Source organism: Paralichthys olivaceus, chromosome 5 (genome assembly GCF_024713975.1).
Source record: "Paralichthys olivaceus isolate ysfri-2021 chromosome 5, ASM2471397v2, whole genome shotgun sequence".
In the NCBI taxonomy this organism is placed as follows: domain Eukaryota; kingdom Metazoa; phylum Chordata; class Actinopteri; order Pleuronectiformes; family Paralichthyidae; genus Paralichthys; species Paralichthys olivaceus.
In genome coordinates, this window is record NC_091097.1 from 8,051,739 (window position 1) to 8,070,718 (window position 18,980).

Below are 18,980 nucleotides of genomic sequence, written 5' to 3' on the forward strand. Positions count from 1 at the left end.
TAGCTTTTTAAAACTTCTGACATGAGTGATGTGCACTTTTCGTTCAGATTTAATTTACCTGGGCCTCTTGTATGATCAATGATTTCCCTTGATCTTAATGTCTTTAGTCCGAGTCTCCTGTGAAGTGAAAATGAGCAGACATGAGTTACCAGATCTAAGGAGTAATAAGAGATACTGAAAACCTGATGTGTATCTTGGCTCTTTCTGCAGTTCTACACTTCAGTCAGATTTAACTGAGAGGACTTTGAGTAGCTCGAGCTGCAGCGTGAGTGAATGCCTACCATCTAGTGGCCGCTTCAGAAAAAAACATTCAGAAACGCTAGGAGAGAAGATTCAACTGGTCACATAGCTTCCTTTAATAAACCGAACCAAGAATACACATATTACAAAATATTTTTTTGCTTTTTACAGACATGTGAAATCATTTTCTCCTCCCTTTCCTTTTCCAAAGCAAAATATGGAAACAGAAACATGGACCATTATTTTTTTTTTGGCGTGTATCATTTTCTAAATGTAGAAAATAATCGCACCAAAAAAAAGGAAGAAAAAAAAAGCTTTTGTTGCACACGTTGGCTGGGAGGCGAGGGGCAGACATGTTAGACCAGGCTTTCAGGGCCCACCAGATAAATTCAGTTTCTGAGTGTGTGTTTCTAACTTTATACTTCAACTAGCAGAGTAGCATGTGTATTGTGGAGCAGTCCATATAAATGTAGTGGTTGAATTCATATTTTAGACATTGACATGGTCACTACAGGCTTAGGTTTGTTACGACATAGAGGTTTCCTGTATGTTAAACAAGGAAAATCTTTACGTGGGCTGAGAACACGTTGCAGTTCAGCTAAATCGAAGGTGGATGGAAGATGTCACTGGGGGGGGGGGGAGAAAAAAAAAGTGCAGCCTTGCAGATGTGCACTGTTGTAGGTGACATCCAAAGCAGAATCTTAACCAAAACATCCTCCTCACTACAGGCCGAGATCATTCAGGGGTCGCTGGGGGTCACTAAAGGAGGCACAGGCTGAAAGCAGGGGGAGCCAGCCAGCATGTAGGTTAAACACGGTCCTCACAGCCTTAAATCTACCCAAACGTTTTATTTTAGTTTCATTTTCAACATACACCGCTCTATCACAGAGCAGCGGACAATGACTTGATTCCCCAAAACACTGATAACCTTGTTAAAAGTGGGCACTGCAGTGGACACGACAATCATTTGTTTAAAGGGGGGGGGAGGGGAGATATCACAGCTGCTTTCAAAGTCGAGTGCCAGCTGCATGGCACTCAATTTGGAAGCTTAACTTTCATTCAAGTCAAGACCTTCAGTGGCGAGGAAAGAGCAAGGGACTACAGGTGGTCAGATCACACCCAGGTCTGAGCACTCCCACAACTTGTCAGCTTGTTCACAGGGCAGTGGTGTTCGTGGTCATACCTGAAAAGGCCCTTAATCTCTTTCTGTCAGACATTCATATTCAGAATCTTTGATTCAGCTTCCACTACCTGCGCTTTCCCTCTGTCTGTCCCTTCGGGTCACGATTGCAGGAGCCATCCCATGATCCCTGGGTCTGTCTCACTGGAGAGGGTCTGAGGGTCAGCGGGCGGCTCCGTGGGAAAAGCGGAGGTCCTGGTCCTTGGGGAACTGTGCTGCATTGGTGGGAGCAGCAGTCACCAGTCCCCCAGTGGCATCAGCTGCTGCAGAGGGCTTACGTGGAGAGTCCGCAGCCCAGGGCGGAGAGGACCGTCCCCGGGCCACGGCGTCCACAGTTGGGGAGGGGTCCTTGCCACGCTGAGATGCCCCAGCTTCCGGGTCCTGCTGAGAGATGAGCTGGAGCAAGGCGGCTGCCACGGCGGGGCTGATGTCCTGGCCAGATTGGGTCTCTGAACCGGCCTGCTGAGCGTTTCCAAGGGGAAGAGCTGATGGAGGCGGCCCGGGTGGAGAGGGTGGACGCGGCTCACCAGGCTGAGGCACCTGCTTGGTACCGAGCGGTTTCCTTTTTGACACTGCACCGTCTGAAGGGACCAAACAGGACAGAGGAAAATATGTTAGGTATTAACGCATATTTGAAATATAAAGAGTTATATCAAAATGTGGATTGTCTTACATTAAACCTATTTAATCATGTCTCAACTTTCAATTGATGAAAAGTAAAAATGTGTTTTTGTCCAACAGGCCCGACATGAAGTTGAAGTAAAGCAGGGACGTTCCTGCCTTCAACACAAGAGCCTCTTGTGTTGAAGGCAGGAACGTCAGAGTGCTTTAAGTGCACCCTCACACCAAGCACATTTCAATACAATTATGAGGACTTACATTGATTTTGTGACCATACAGTCACTGTGTAGATTTTGCACGGTACATGCTGAAAATATTCAGATCTTAAAACGACTTTCATATATTTGCCATATGAAAGATGTAGAGACGGGCAACTTTGCAGGTACAGTAATCTTGGTGTCAATAATGGGAAAAGGTCCTGTTTTACTATGTTATTTATGATCAACAGACACTGCTGCTTTAAAAGAAAAGTTCAAACATGGGAACTAGGTGAGAAAACGTTAGGAGGGGCACATACAGCTGGATAAACAGGATGGGTGACTTGTCTGTGAGAATGTTAAGAATTAAAAATGGCAGGGAAATATTATTAAACCGAGTTAGTGTTTTTTTTTTTTTACAAAGTACAGCAGAGTAAACCAAGGCTGTTAGGGGTTCAGAGGCCTTGAGAGGATAAATAACCAGAAGAAAACAGGACTATTACCATTCGAGTGTCAGCAGCAGAGTGAACAGTTTTATTCAACTTACTAATCACACGTTTTGAATTAATATCTGAGTCAGAGTGAACAGTTGAGAAAAAAAAAAGAAAAATGTGTGACAAACCAAAAGGTAAAACAAACACATGCAGGTGAAGTCTAAAGATTCAAAGCATTTATTTGTCACTTGATAATTTATTAGACTTTCTTCATAAAAAGGCTGACATTACAGACTGTTTAAAGCAACATGTTCGACTGAAGGATCCATGACACCTGCTGCGTAATGAAAATGAAGTGAGGAAGAAAAAACACGTGGAAATGGGACAGATACAGAAACGAGGACTGTGAGGAAGCAACGAGGAAGGGGGGGAGATGTGGAGGGAAGAAATACAGTGTGAACCTTTCTTTTTACTCAAATGAAGATAACTACACTTTCTTCTGGTTTATTCAGTACACCAGGAAGAGATGGCCCCTGTGCACCAAACCTTTTAACTCGTTACCAGGGCCACATGAAGATAAACACCAGACAGACATTTCACCAGCTTTTTCATCTGCATGTTTTCTTTCATGTCGGGAGGGACGATGGTGTGTGGGTGTGTTTTAAGGAATGTCAGGGATGAAGAAAGGGAAGGGAAGGGAAATTCATAATAAATGTATTAGGCCAATTCATTTGGTTATTTTGTTTGATTTCGTCAGGTATTCTAATATAATTAATCTGAGTATATAGGAATCTTGAGTGTCAGCTTCTCTGAGTTCACTGCCCAGTTCTCCTCATTCTTGCAGTCCCCAGTGATTTCCACCTGACCCTGGCGTCACCCCTTTCTTTTCTCCCACCCTCTAAAGACTAAACCCAGACTTGCCCTTGCGATCAGTAGTAGAGGCGGATGAACCGCGCGACAGTGCCTCCTCTGATTGGACGCCATTGCTCTCATCGCCTTCGTCCTCGGTTTGAGGCTTAATGATGTGACCCAAAATGAGAGCTAGCAGATTTGCTTGGTCTTCCTGACTGAGTGGAGGCTCTCCGGATGTCGGCGAGGGCTCCTGGGGTTCGGGAGGCGGCTCCGGGGGCTGGGACCTAGCTGCAGGCTGGGCCTGGTCCTCTTGAGCCCCCTGGTGGTCGGACGCCTCACTGAGGGCAGACAGCGTCTGGCTGAGAGTCTCTGGGTTGGAGAGGTTGAGGAGCTGGGCTACCTGCGGGAGGCTGAGGTCTGTCTGTCCCTGGAGGAGGTTCAGCAGTACTGCCAACTCTGTCTGGTTCAACTGCTCTGCCACAGCTCCCAGGCCTGAACACACAGCCACAATACATATATGACAACGCAGCACTGAGCCGACAAAAAGGTCCATTAAGACTTAATTTACATAATTCAAAATGACTTTTCATGTTCAAGCAGTGAACAGCAGTGCCAGGGTTCTCTCCTCTTTCTACTGTATATAAACATGATGCAGCTTTGCTGAGAAAGTTTAGGAATGATAGGACAATCTAAGTACTGCTGTGATTGGGGGGGTGGGTGATGCCAACCACAAAATCACCAGGTCAAATCTGGCCAGGTACCTTTGACCCCCACCTCTCTTCTCTTTATTCCCTATCTTCTCTACTGTTGATTTTCAATAAAGGCATAAAATCCTGAAATATTAAAAAAGAATTATGCACGATATTGGGGGAAAAAAAACCTGGTATTGAATGTTTTTTCTGTGAATGACAGAAATTTCACCACATGACCATTTGAAATGCTGTTTTTGATCAATATCATCTTTTCCACAGCAGAAATAATTCCATACAACTGATGTTCCTTTTCTTTTCCGGTTCCTTGCTGATTTTCCGGTCGATGACTGGTGGAGGCCAAACCTGATTTACTTGTTTGATGAAGAGATCCAAGATTGATTGTGATGACATAGTTTGCAGCTCATCCACAGTCTGCACGTCTCACTAACAACACACAGGGTCCCAGAACCCTTAAATCGGAGTAAATAATGGCTTGTCTGTCACACTTGACACTAGATTAGTCGTGAAGGATGAGAAACATGTGACTTGTCAAGCTGCAAAATATTTGTAGCATGACATGCATGAGGTCACTTGCCTTAGCACATCCTGCAATGTGAATACTGGACATGCTCACATGACGATGACAGTGTTGTAATGATAAATCAAGTGGCCCTAATATGAATAGAACCTCGACATTTCCTTTATGGCGGAATTTTTTATCAATGTTACCCAGAACTGAAAAAGTCCCATGTTTTTTTAAGCAACTATTAATACATTTCAAACAACTAAGTGCATTTCTTCAGAAAGGTATGCGTTACCTGACAACTCACTCTCTAGGTTAGCTGTGGAGGGCGGTTTTCCTGGCGGAGGCGGAGGGGCTCCAGCCGGGCTGGTTTGCGACCGACTGTTCTCTCCGCCAGACGTCCCTGACGCATCTTTACGGGGCACTTTAGGCACAGGCACATCTTCAGGCACCCCACTCTGACGCGCACGCCGTCTCTTCTTACTCCAGAGCTCGTGGCAGTCCTGATGGTGAGGAAGACTAAGAACAGAGAGACAGTTATTATAAATGATAGAACAGGCAACAAAAAGGATTCACAGTACAAATATGTATTTAATACTATGTAGATTAACACATGTCAGTATGTGCATTTCATGTGGTCTAAGGGAAAGATGAGATAATCTGATATAATGAGGACATAGACCATGAGATACTTACTCTGGTGGTGGCATCCTGCTGGGCTCCACATTACACAAGAAGTCACTGTTGAGTGCATGTTCTGATGTGCAGCGCCTTGCAGGGTCAAGGGTCAGCATTCGGTCCAGCAGGTCCAAGGCAGGACTAGGTAGACTATGAAGAGGAGGAGAGATTTAAAAATTTTTCAGAAACAGGAAGCGAGTTGATCACAGCAGCGACATCAATGAAGCGCAGTAACATACAAGGCGAACTCCTCCCGCAGTCGCCGTCTGTACTGCTTCTTGGGTTTCATGGTGTTGAAGAGGGGAAGTTTGATGACGTCAGGCCACACTGCAGGAGAGGGGCTTCCACACAGACGGCTGAAGGACAGGACAGAAATATGGGGTTAAGAAATAGGGGTGTGACAGTTGGAACAGATATTACTGGAGATGTCGTGTCAGCCGACCTGATGAGCTCCAGCTGCAGAAGTTCCTGGTTGGCCTGGAAGATGGGCTTCTTTGTGAAGAGCTCTCCCAGAATACACCTGAGCCATGACAGATAATATGTGGAGGTGGTGAGAAATGTATTGGACCTCTATTTAGTGCAACACTATTAATCAAACCTAATTGTGCAATTTAATAAAATAAGAAATGTTGGGGATGACCAGCATCCATTTGATCATATTGCATCATTCACTCACTACAGACAACACTTGGTCCTAACAGCTCATTCTGCAATCAGATCTATACTCAGGGTTCACTGCTATAAACAGACCTCATAAGTCTAGTTAATTATCTTTTTATTTCATTTATTCATTCAATGTTTGCATATGTACCTTCATTGTGAAAAAGAGATTTTTTTTTAATTTAATTTGTTCTTTGATAGCAAAGTATTATTTCAAATCGCAAAGTGAAATAAATAATAAAATAATCTCCATGTCAAATAACATTAAAAAAAGATTTGACTCATTTGAATGAAATATTGCCCCACCAAAATACATTCAAATGTATATATATATAGAATCTATAACTCCCAAAGGAAGCTGAAATATATGAGTTCATGAAGACAGAGAACTGTGCATGTAAAAGAAGAAATAAAGTAGTAGTGAATGGACGTTCAGCTGTGTCAGTCATACTCACCCACAGCTCCAAACATCAATTGCTGGAGAGTACCTCTCCTCTCCCAGCAACAGTTCAGGGGGGCGGTACCAGAGTGTGATGACTTTGTTAGTGTACGGCCGACTGAGTGCAAGGAAAGAGAGAGGAGGTGAGACCATTGCTAAGCCGTTTGGCAAAAATTCAATCATCAAGATGAAAATATTCAAATTAGTCGATATGACAATAGATGTCACATCATTTCTTTAAGGGTTAAAGACAGATTTTCATTCCTGACTGAGGGTTTTTGGTTTTAAACTATTTTATGAGCAGTAAAAAGACAATTGATAAAAAAAATAAACTAAAAATTTAACAAATCTGAGGTCGATCAATTGTGTTATACCTCCTCACTATGCCTACACAATGCATTAGTAATATATCACAACATATATATCTAACATTTGATATAATGCTAGTGATAAAAATGATATTGTAATTATTTTTATGTTTCACAGTCCCTAAGTGAGACTACTGATTAGCACTTGTGCCCCCTAAACATCTCAGCTTTAATTAACCAGGGCCTCTCTGAAGGGTAAACAGCACTATCTAGTGGGCAGTCATTGTAAAAGTAAAAAAAGCTCATGAGGTTCAATTACTGCTTCGATCATCAACACTTAATCACACATTCACTATAATGTCTCAGGCAGATGAGGGCTCCGTGTGTTGCATACATCTAAAAATACATGTTTGTACAGTAATGATAAAAAAGTCTTGTCTTACCTTTCCTCTGAATTGTAAAGTCGGGCCAAACCGAAGTCAGCCAGTTTGATCTGACCTCTGGACAAAGAAAACACAGGTATTAAAAACCTGAGAAGGAGCAACAGCACAAAGTAGCTACTGCTAACTTACTTTAAAAATAAGCAGGTTTTTAAAATGCAGGTAAATCCTCTATAAAATGGTGATTTGACTTCTTTCCCATTGCCAATGGGAGTTTGACCTTCTGATTTTTTACCCTAGTGCATCATAAAGCAAAAACTGAGGCGATCTCTCAACTCTCTCTCTTAAAGGTAAAAGCCCCAAAAAATTATAAATTGTCGACTTTGTCCACATCTTTTATCGTAAATGACCAAACCTTGTGTGCAGCACAAAAACAGGCCAGTAATTACATGAGAACTACAGCATGGCACTAAATGCTCCATTGAACCCAAAACCCACATTTTATTCTGTTTCTTTATTTGCATTTTAGCTTCTGCAGCTCATTTAGCTAATTTTCCTCATGCATCCTGTCATGTTTGCAGTTTGGATGCAGAACTGTACTAAACAACCATCTGTGAGAACTTGCTTTGCTCCTACATTGCTGTACATGATTAAATTAGAAGCACTGTATTTGGCTTTGCTGCTGATCCACCTCAAAACAATTATCCGATCATTATAGGTATAATATAGTTAAGCAGGCAATCGACTGCTTAAGGTCTTGAGTTTGCAGACTACAGAGTTACTGACTGCAGCTGCATTTGAACATTTCTAAGTAGCTGGGGTGGGTAATGCTGCAACAAAAGTAGGTCAAACAACCTGTAGGCAAAAATGAGTTGTCAAATTTCTTTGTCAACACTTTCTCCTCACAAAGCACATTGTTCCTGGTGTGTGTGCACATCACCTATTGTTCAGCAGAATGTTGGAGCATTTGATATCTCTGTGCAGGAAGTTGTTCTTGTGGCAGTAGTCCAGGCCCTCCATCAGCTGCCGCATGAAGCTGCGGACATGCTCGTGGGAGAACTGGACCAGGCCTGACTCCAGCAGGCCCATCAGGTCGTGGTCCATGTACTCAAATACCAGGTAAAAAGCACCTGAAACAGAGGGAATGTGCACCCAGAAATCAGAAAACACAACTAGAATGGTACTCAGAATGCATATTTCCTCCAAGGCCCATCATACCCCTTTAATCAAATCAAGCCACAAGAAATTTTAGACCCTTGTAAGTATCAGTCCGCTAAATGTGCCTGACTTTTTCCATCAAGATCCATGAATTCTTCCCTGGGAAATTGGTGAAAATGCACAATGTGAAGCAAAATGAAAACAAACAAACCATCTGCATCAGAAGTTAACAAGCTCTTCCTTTGCCCATAACCCAAGTTTAAAAGAAAAATCTGTACATCAGGTTTTGCGTAATCGACAAAACAGTAAGAACATATAACCTCCTTGTTGGAGGGAAGTATTCACACAATAACGGAGTCTGGAGGCTTGAAATGTGGACATGTGGTGCAAAGGTTGCTATGAACCTTGACCAGAAAATGTACACCTACTTCACCTTTGTTTCTCAGCGCTCTCTACAGGGACTTTACTGTAACTATTGATCTGATATGTGAACAGCAAGCTACAATATTAATGTAATCCACAATTAATTTCAATTTAAAGGGTAAATCACATGAAGCTGACCACGTCTGCAACATTGTGCCAACAGCAATTTCATCTAAGGCCAAAATAAAGCAGTGCTTACATTGCTTTTTACTCGTTTATATTAAATGTTTTTGTCTGTAAGCTTAAAAGGTTCCACCACTATTCTATTTTACCTTACAATTCTCAACATGTTTGCCAGTGTTTGTACAAAACAGTAAATACACAGCCCTGTGTGTTTTTCTTCTTAAATGCAAGAAATCAAACACCTAATAAATATTTTGTGGATCAGTCAAGCGCCTCAATTACATGCAAATACTATGGGTAGGGCTGAGTGATAAGGAAAAAAATCTTATCGCAATACTTACTTTTTCATATCAGTCGCTATCGATATATATTGCAATATAAATCAAATCAGCGGCACATTACCCTGCGCAGGTCAACAAGACATTCTGCTGCTCTGATGTTTTCTAATCACTCATATTTAGAACTGAGCTTTATTAAAAACCTGCTGAATTCATATCTATGTTCCTGGATAAACGGGGTGTCGCTTCTTTTGCAACAATGAAGTTAAAAAACAGTAATAATCTGTGGGAGGAGCTTCTGTCTGCAGGTGCGTGTGTGTTTGTCTGCTCGTCTCTGTCCCTCTTGCTATGTACAGTAACAGTAACCAAATTTCCGGTACAGGCCTTTTGGTTGGGTACACACGTGTACCCAACTAATGCAGCGAGCACACCGCGGAACTTGTTTGTGTGTGTCTCAAATTCCGAGGGACAACTTTTGTGAATGACTGGATGTGCTGTAGGCTCGTGGTTATAGCGACTTATCATATGAGTTTGCTGTGTGGGAACACTTCAGTCGCACAGTCAATATAATGACGATGGACAAAGACAAGTGGATTGTACAAAAGCCCTATGGCGACATTGTGCAACTGCTATTGGTTATGTAGCTCAGCACGTCGAACATGCCGACTCCTTTGAAACGGCATCACCAGAGTGATGTCCCTCTAACATTGGGAATAAACCTAACATTAGTGGGACAAGGAAGAAACGAGTTTTGTGCAAACCCTGCGCCCCACAGCATTCAAGTTGCCACTTGCAAATAATTCAGACCCTGGTAAAGCAATAACGAGGGACAAACCGTTATGAAGTTCCCTCTCGTCCACATTTCAGCCAGAAAGTCACACCAGCCTTTTATAAACCTCTGTCCACAGTGAAGACATTGTTTGTACAAGCAGGGCTTCTACCCCTGTGGACAAGTTAATAATTTTTAATTTTAAAATATTTTTTAATACATATATTTACTAATGATAATCATACAATAACGGAGCAGTTTAAGTACAGTTCATTTTTTACATGCTGCACATTAATATATATTTATTTTACCATTTTATTTATTTACTTATGAGAATGTTTATTTTGTTATTCAACTTTTGTAAAATTACTTGGGTAAGAAAGACAGCCATAGTTAGCCAGGGTTGAATAAAAATAAATTAAAAAATCAGTTTAATGTGTTCTGTTCCTTGTTTCTACTGTACCAGAAACATACCGAACTATGAGCTCAAAGCCAAGGTATGTACCGAACTGTGATTTCTGTGTACCGTTACACCCCTAATCACATGTATTTAGTGATTATTCGATGATGTCGGATCATGACTCCAGATCATTCCAGTCACTTTAACCCTGATGTCCTGACTGTGCGTGTCACGTTATGTCTCGTGTTGTGTAGCAGGTTTAAACGTGTCTCAAAGCAAATAACACAAAGTAAACGTCAGTCCTGTCCGTGTCCAAATAACTTGTTATCAGTGATGGTATTTATTGTTTAAGTGTAAAGTGAGCGCAGGTCAGAGGAGGAGTCAGACTCCGACAGAGACCGGACCTTAAATGTGCGTCTGTCCTGAAGCAGCTGTGGTTATAATTATTCAGTGGTGGAAAACCATTAAAAGAAATGAACGTAGAGGAAAACATGAATCGATTATGTTCAGTCACTACACCAATGCAGTCGTCCACCTCTCTGCAGGAGCCCAATCATTAGCATGTGTCCTGCTGCTCCTACACTCTGTGCTGGGTGCCTCAACCTAACCTGACGTGGCTATAACTCTATTTCAGCCACATGATTGGTTCGCTATTCTCATTATCAATGGCTGTTTGTTTTGTCAAAACATGGTTGGAAAGAGTTCTATCAACATTATATTGCCCTTGTCTTGTATTTCTATCAAGGAAAAAAAAAATGGCGATAATTATCTTTATCGTTTTATTGCAGAGCCCTAACTATGGGTGTGTCTGTCTGGAGGGCTGAGAATGCAAAAAGACAGCGTGAGAGGCTCCAGACATTCTCCAGAGTTTCTCCTGTCAGTTAAAAAGTCAAGAGAATGTATCTCAGGGTGAAAAAGAGGAGCCAGATCAAGATCACCAGTGTCCGTGTGCTGTAAACAAACATGTGATCTCTGCAGCGTAATCAATATCTCTTGCCTTTCCTCTGCCCCACCCTTCAACTTAACTCTCCACATATTTGTGATGTGTGAACATGTTTGACCGGGTGTTGCTGTTCTTCATGTGTGAAAGGCAAACACATGAGTCTGTGGTATTGAACATGCATTTCAAATTTTTCTCAGCTGTAATAGTTTAACTTAAATACATATGTATACAAAGATTTAACCCACCCAAAACGTCTACTGCCATATCAACGACAGCATGACATGTATTTTGCTCATTCGTTATGAGCCCACCAACCTGGTCAATTTTGTCACACCTGCAGTTTCATGTATAATCGCAGATTATAGCCAGAAGTAAAACAACTAGGAATGCACGCTGTGGATTTTTCTGGCCGATACCAATAACCGATAATTACATGCTTCACATGGCACCGATACCGATAATAATTTCACATTTATTAAAAAGAAGTTCCTAGGACAGATATATATCATGCATCCCTAATTCTTACCTTTGTCCTTTTTAAAGTCGAGTGCATCCTGCTTGTCGGTGACGATCTCCTTCATGTTGACGACGCTGCGGTGTTTGAGCTGCCGCAAGATCTTGATCTCTCTGATGGCTGTGATCGGGAATCCCTCTTTTTCATTGTCTAAACGCACTTTCTTCAGAGCTACCAGCTCACCTGGGCATTTAGAGAACCAGACATAAAAATTTGTTCTGTTACACATGTTAAGTGGTATAGTGACTAAATCCCAGATAATATTTCCTTACCAGTGTCTTTGTCCTTGGCCTTGTACACTTGACCATAAGTGCCTTCCCCTATGATGCCAATTATATCAAATTTATCTACACAGCGTTTGCCCCAGTCACTCTGGGTGTGTTTGCGCTCACCATATCGCGGGCAGCAAATCCTGGGAACCATCAACAAGAAAAACAGTTCAGACTTTTGTGTGGGATAAACCGAACAAAAAGATAGGACATGAGGGAGTCATAACAGAAACTGACTTTGGTCTCTTCTTAAGGGCTGTCTGGGGTAGCGGAGGAGCCTGGCGGATGGGGGACTGTGGGGGTGAGGAGTCAGCTCCAGTTAAGGTGGGTGGTAAAGGAAGGTCGATGAGTGATGGCCGGCTGCGAACTTCTTTCTCCTTATCCTTTCTAGATGGCCTCTGAGGAGGGGTGGACTTCTTTGGACTGACAAGGAAAAAAACAGAGACGTTTTAGACACGAATGCTACAGTTGTAAGAGAAAAAAGAAGAAGCAGAAATCCCATTTATCTAAATAGGTGCTCTTATCAATTGTGTCCCCCAGATCACCATTTTGTCACCCAGGTCACCGTTTAAGGTAAAGCAACAATGCAGGAAAAACCATGCAACTCAAAGGGTATGGCAGAGGCTTAAATTCACAGATGTTCTGTGCGTGTGATCATCTGTAACTTGTGAAATTGAGATCTGAGATATCTACAATAATCACATACCAGATTTATCCATATAGAATTCAAAGTTTAGGGATCAGTTATCTCTCTACTCTCTATTTTGTAATTATGACCCAACAGGTTTGCCACAGAAGTCCTCACCTGTCCTGAGCATTTCCCAGCAGTGCAGGTGGTAAAGGCAGCAGGGGCAGAGTCGATGTCTTGTGGAGCTGGGTCTGGCGGACTGGGCTGCGTGTAGGAATTGTAGCTGGCGATTTGGCCTGGGATGTAGTGGAGGGTGTAGGTGGCTGAATACTTATTTCTGCCTGAGGTGGCGGGGGTGGAATCTGGGTGGTTGAACCAGGAGGCACAGGAGGAGAGGGTTGAGGAGGAGCAGGTGCAGGAGAGGAGGTGGAAGAAGAGGGGAGAGGTGCAGAAACTTGATCTTCAATACTAGGAACATCCTGGGGTAGTTGTGCAGGTGGTGTGGGCTGAGGTTCTGCTGATGCAGTTAAGTCCCTTTCTAGCAGTGGCGCCTCGACTTTAGCTGGCCGTGAGGAGGGGACAACTGTAGATTTACGTGCTGGGGGAAGAGGGGAGGCAGCGCCACTGGCCCGAGCGGCCGCCTCAGCAGCCTGGCGTTCCTTCTTCCTACGGCTCAGCTCTGCTCCCAGGCTGGAGTTAAGTGGCAGGCGGGAAGTGGGAGGGGAGCGGCTAGCTGGCCGACTGCTATGGGAACTGGGCCCGGCTCCAGAGGATGTATGCCTCTTAGTGCGGGAGCGAGATGAGGAGCGACGAGAAGAAGAGTAGTGCAGAGGGGAGCGACTCCTGGAGCGGCCTGAGCGTCTACAGAAAACAAATACATTTCTTTAAATGTCATGAACAATTACATAAACATCTTAGATTCTACTGAATCTTCCTGCAGTCCCAATAGGATTAGGCATGATGCTTTCAAATGTAGAGTCATTCATCTGAAGCAACATCATAACAACATAAAATAGCCCTTAATCACATAATGCAAACCAAACCATGCAGGGCTTTCGATTTGGAGAGCAACAGATGTTAATAGATATAAATGTGCTGACAATGGAACAGTTGAAGAGACACATTATAGGTCTAAAACTTTACAGTGAACTGAAGGTGTACAGTTAGTTTCTTGTCCAACTTCCTAGTTTACATTTGCCACTGTTTTTCTAAAAAGAAGTACTCTGAAAAAAATGAATAGCCAGGGATGTTAATTAATAACATTAAATAACAACATTTGCAGACCTCTATTTTTCTGCTGGTAACTGTCCACAGTTCTTTTTTAACTAATGTTTCGGTCAATTTCTTAAAACCAACACTGCAACTATGACAGGCTTTGTGCAATGTGAGGACACATCTGTAAAAAAAATGCTACGGGATCTCGCTCACAGGTGCCATGTTTTTAAAGCTATTTTCCATTTGCCTTTAAAGATAAAATTGGCTTATATCTAATTTAAAAGTGAAATGTAATTAAAAAGAACATCTACTGCAGTAGCATGGAATGAAACCAAAGATGATAGTTTACTGACATTTAACAATGTAAAAATAGAAAAGCTGTCATCTGTATGTTTTTGAGATTTAGGGTCAATTTCAACATGGAGAACAAATAGTCCAGTGTGACTCTTGCAGCCAGCTTCCTTTTAACAGTAGATAGTTTGCTGGAGGGTGAATGGATCTCCAAGTGCAACAGGTGTGTCTGACTATAAACTTACAATACATGGTTAAATTGAATGGCCAGTTAAAAAATAACCTGGATCATAATAGTTAAACGGGTGTTTAAGGACTAGCAGAGAGAAATGTTCAACGTGGCCTAAGACCTTGTTCACTTCCTGTATTTATATATATAGGTGCGTGCGTAAGCCATCTAACTTTTCAAAATATATCTGCAACGAATAATGCAAGATTTCCAGGGTGCCCAGCAGCATGTACTCACCGAGACATGGGGCTGGTGCTGGAGGACCTGCGGGTACCGTAAGGGCTGATGGAGCGTCTTCTTGAGTATGGGCTGCTGTCCCTCTCGTAGCTGGAGGACCTGTGTCTGCTGCCATAGGGACTGTCGGATCTCTGTCTGCTGCGGCGAGACATGTCCCCATAGGGACTGGGACTTTGCTGAGCTGTCCTCCGCCTGGAGTAGCTGTCATCCCCCTGCTGCCCATACCCGCTGCCCAGTGGACTCTCACTGCCAGCTCCTCTCCTGGGACTAGGCGACAGAGCAGAGCTGGTGCCCTTCCTACGAGGGCTACCCCGACTTGAGGACTTGCCCTTGGGGCTCGACTTGTGGCTCTTGGAGGACTTCCGGTGGCCCCTGTTCCCCTGGCTCCTCTGGGAGGAGGTGCGGCTGCCCTCCCCTCGGCCTTCCCTCCGCTGCTGCCTGTCTTTGCGGGTCTTCCCTGAGCGGCCGCTCTCCTTGCTGCGGGATGAGGACGTGGAGGACGTGGTGCTGCCCACACTGGCTACAGGCTGAACGTGGGAGGAGAGCATCAGCTCCCCGCGTTTAGAGTCCCCCTCTGGCTGGACCAGGCGTTTGGATGAGGAGGCCGAGGAGGCAGCCTTGTCCCGGCTCTTCACAGCCCCCCCCTTCTCGTGGTCTTTGCTGCTCTTTTTCTTGTACCCACGCTCCCCATTCCCAGATTCTGTGAGTTTATTAGGGTCCTTGGGCTTTTTCCTCGGGTGTTTCTGCTCCCTGTTATCTCTATCGCCACCTTCTCCTCCGAGTTCGTCCCTGTCGTAGTCGGGCGAGAGCTCCAGCCGGTCCCCGCCCCCCCTCTCTGAGGGCCTGGAGGACAGCGGGTCCGAGAAAGTGTCCGAGTCGGAGCTGATATCATCGTACTCAACCAGAGGCTTCACCGTGTTGACACCAGGAGGCGCCGTATCGCCGAGGTTAAACCCATCGTGGGCCGTCGATTCCCGATTATGTTTGTTAGATTTATGTCGTTTGCGTTTAGAGGAAGAGGACATTGAAGATTTTAACTGCACCTTGCCGCCTTTGCTCGTCATGTCTCCCGCAGAGGTACGAGTCTGGGCCTGGGTTTGGTGTGACACACCGCTGACGCCGGATTCCGACTTCTTCTTGGTCCCATGGTGTCGGTCCGACCCAGGCATCCCTCACGCCGGCCTCGGTGCCTCTCCTGCGACTGGGCCTCGGCGGTCCAGGCAGGTCATTCACAGGAGAGAATCAGCTTCTCCCAAAAATATCCCGAAACCAAAAGTGTTACTAAGCAGAAACAGCGACTGAAAACACACGAAATAAACACACCAGGCCGCTCACGTCCAGTCCTCCTCAGCGACACTTCACTCCATTCAGATCGCCAGCATAGCTCGTCAAAGCAGGAACAAAAAATGGCCACCGTGGTTCTCCGGTGCTGTAAAGTTTGTACTTGGAATTAGTCAGTGAATGAAAAAGATCCCGAGCGAACATCGGAGCATTGTGGTGTCGTCTCCGTCTCAATTTAGCTAGCACCGCTAGCTAATGCTCGGCAGCTAGCTCACGCTCAGCAGCTACCGAGCTGACTCGCAGAAAAAGAAAAAGTCCCTCAGTGAGAGCTGTCCGTGTCCGGTGCCTAGTTAAGTGAAGGAGTTTTTTATTCCACAGAATCACGCTGTTTGCGTTCAGAAACAAGTGTCTTCATTTAAAGACGCTCGACCAAAATGAAAACTTGACCCGGTTGGTTCTGTTTACATGTTCCCTTTAATGTAACTTTTATCCCCTATAAATTCAATATTGATTAGAAATCATAATATTTTCGTGTGCAGTAGATGTTCCAGTTTATTATCAATGGCTCTGGGAGTCAACCAGGCCTGTATTTAGGGCGATGCTGGTGGATTGAATATCATCCACAGCCCTATCTGAAGGAGACTACAAACGCCATTGTGGCTCCTGACTAGCAGCGTCTGCGCACGGCGGAGTGAACCGGAAGCAGGAACGCTGTCAATCTCAGGCGTATCACGGCAACGGCCTATGGCTGCAAAGAGCCCGCCCACAGTGTTGGCGATGGCGCGACATTGACGCAAAAATGCTGAGACGAGAGACGCTTGGATACGATCGAGTAAAACATTTGTCTTAACTTGTCAATAAATAGCAGGGGACACATTTCACTGAATTAAAATACAACATGTATGGCAGGAAAATAAATGGACACGGTGGGTTTGAATTTTTAACAGACAGGCAGCAGCAACAAAGGATGGGATATTTACTCATGCAGGCAAAGGTTGAATTACAAACAGGCAAAACATACAACTACCCAAGAACAATAAGGGCTCCAAAAGCTTGGTGTACAGTCTATGTTGCCAACTGGTTTCTGCTAATGCAACTTAACAAAACTGAACTTATTCTTCAGGTACACTTGCACGTTGTCTTTTGGCACATTTGTATTTGGAGAATCCCTTGTTTTATTTCCTGTAGTAGGTGTATTTGTCTCTTCGTGGTTTCCCAGACCTGCTCCATGATGATGTTGAGAACAGGGCGTCTTTTATCCAGCATCAAACCACACCGTGCACAAAGGCTTTCTGCCTAGAATTCACAGTGGAAGTATAACAATGGTAACTCCAGTCAAACCAGTTCACGTCATGTGTAACTCAAGTTCCCACACCTGGTTCTCTAGCACTGCATACAATAACACAGACTCTACACTGCGTTACAAGGACAAAATCTATGGTGTTTGCACTGTGTGTGCACTGGATAATGGGATGGGGAAACTCATTCTAATGGCACAGGAAAAAGCTAATTTATCAGCTGTACCCATGTTTTGTAAATTTATTATTTCCTTTTCTCATTTGATGCAGTCATTTTTGGGTGTGTCAGGTTAATTTATAACTTTCTAGAATGTATTGTAATCTTTTTTTCATTAGAAAAGCCTAACGAGGGAACGGGATTGGAAATTAGCCTCGGCTTGAAATCCTTCATAGCAGCACATGTTTCAAGTTCCTGCAACTCGTTACAATGTTTCTCTGCATTGTTCTATTCAAATAAAAAAAAATGATTTAAAACATTGAAATTCCAGCCTTGTTCGTGGAATGTGTGTTGTTCTACTTTGCATAGATGATTGACCTTCACTGATGATATGTGCTCATGGTTTGATATGAGCAGGGTGGATTTTATCTTTTTCTGGTGAAGGAGACAACTTTACTGTGCTCACCTAAAATCTGCTTTGGTAACCAAGTCTGGTTCAATAAGTAACTTACTCAAGAAGGATTTATAAACTTAAAGCCCTTGTACATCCAGTAATTCAACTTATGAAATGTTATGAACATGTTTCAGTGAGAAGGTGAGTCACATTAAGAATTATTAACCAGGGGATTTGATTTTTCTTTTTTCATGTTGTCATTATTTCCATCAGTTTAATCTATAACTGCACTGATATAATGTGCATTGGTGCATGTACATTATTATTATGATTATTATTATTATCATCTGTTGAGGAAGAAACGTGTGGGACGTTTCAGAAATGTAAAATAACTCCACCCAGATACATAAATGTTGCACTTTAGACCCAATGACCTGTTGTCAAGCGTGTGTTCCCGGTGTGATGACGTAGCGTGACGAAGAGCCACCCAGGATGCTGATTGGATTTGCTGTCTGCCCGGGGCGTGGTCATCAGGAAACAAGGAAGTGGCGTCTCGTAGAAATAACAAAGTTGTTTGAGGAGATTAAACATGATAAAATAGACACAAAATAATATATTTGAAATATATATGATTCATATATCATAAAACACCGAGTCATCTGCTTCCGTAGTCGTCTCTATGCACTAAGATGAGCGGTACACGAGTTATGAAACCTTGAATAACAGGGCTTTCATGGAAACCAGTTAATATTGTACATAGATTTTAAGATAGGCTAGTTTTTATTTTAGATTTAAGGAGGGGAATTAGAACTCTGTATATTCTCACTAGTGTTCTAACTGATCTGTCTGAAATTTAAACAGATTCATTTAAAAATCGATTAATAATTCCTGTTGCCTTCATCCGCCTATTTATGCTATGGACATTTTAATGACACACATTTTAATGTTTGTATTTATTTCTGAGCTTGTTGCTGGGCCCTGTCTCATTGTGACACCAGCCAACAAGTAGGCAAAGTAATGCAGTGTCCTTATTAATATGTGTTTGGGGGGAATTAGCTCTTATTCGTTCCCCAGTGCGTCATTATATGTATTATTTCTAAGACATGAAGGCGTAGTACCAGCTCCATGTTGGTCAGCCAGCTCGTATTCCTGTTTATCTATTGTGTGGA

At 43.3% G+C, this 18,980-nt stretch overlaps 1 protein-coding gene across 2 annotated transcripts; it reads right to left on the reverse strand.

Moving 5' to 3' along the window:
• Window positions 1-332: 332 nt before the first annotated feature.
• On the reverse strand, window positions 333-16,641 carry cdk12 (cyclin dependent kinase 12). Of its 2 annotated transcripts, none has more exons than XM_020094249.2 (14): window positions 14,682-16,641; window positions 12,887-13,570; window positions 12,319-12,504; window positions 12,085-12,224; window positions 11,825-11,995; window positions 8,145-8,334; window positions 7,268-7,324; window positions 6,533-6,634; window positions 5,860-5,937; window positions 5,657-5,773; window positions 5,436-5,567; window positions 5,047-5,258; window positions 3,594-4,016; window positions 333-2,001 (listed from the first exon to the last, which is right to left on the reverse strand). In XM_020094249.2, the coding sequence occupies exons 1-14, from the start codon at window positions 15,848-15,850 to the stop codon at window positions 1,583-1,585; spliced, it is 4,080 nt and encodes a 1,359-aa protein (XP_019949808.1). In that variant the 5' UTR covers window positions 15,851-16,641; the 3' UTR covers window positions 333-1,582. The 2 variants fall into 2 exon arrangements, with proteins under 2 accessions (XP_019949808.1, XP_019949807.1); XM_020094248.2 differs by having other exon boundaries at window positions 5,035-5,258.
• Window positions 16,642-18,980: the final 2,339 nt, after the last annotated feature.

What these genes read in the sequence shown, in the direction of transcription:
- cdk12 (XM_020094248.2), bottom strand. Translation starts at nt 15,850, where the DNA reads ATGCCTGGGTCGGACCGACACCATGGGACCAAGAAGAAGTCGGAATCC. An exon ending in CTGCAGCTGGAGCTCATCAG is followed by an intron (nt 5,774 to 5,859) that starts GTCGGCTGACAC and finishes CCTGTCCTTCAG; the next exon opens with CCGTCTGTGTGGAAGCCCCT. An exon ending in AGCAGGATGCCACCACCAGA is followed by an intron (nt 5,259 to 5,435) that starts GTAAGTATCTCA and finishes CTCTGTTCTTAG; the next exon opens with TCTTCCTCACCATCAGGACT.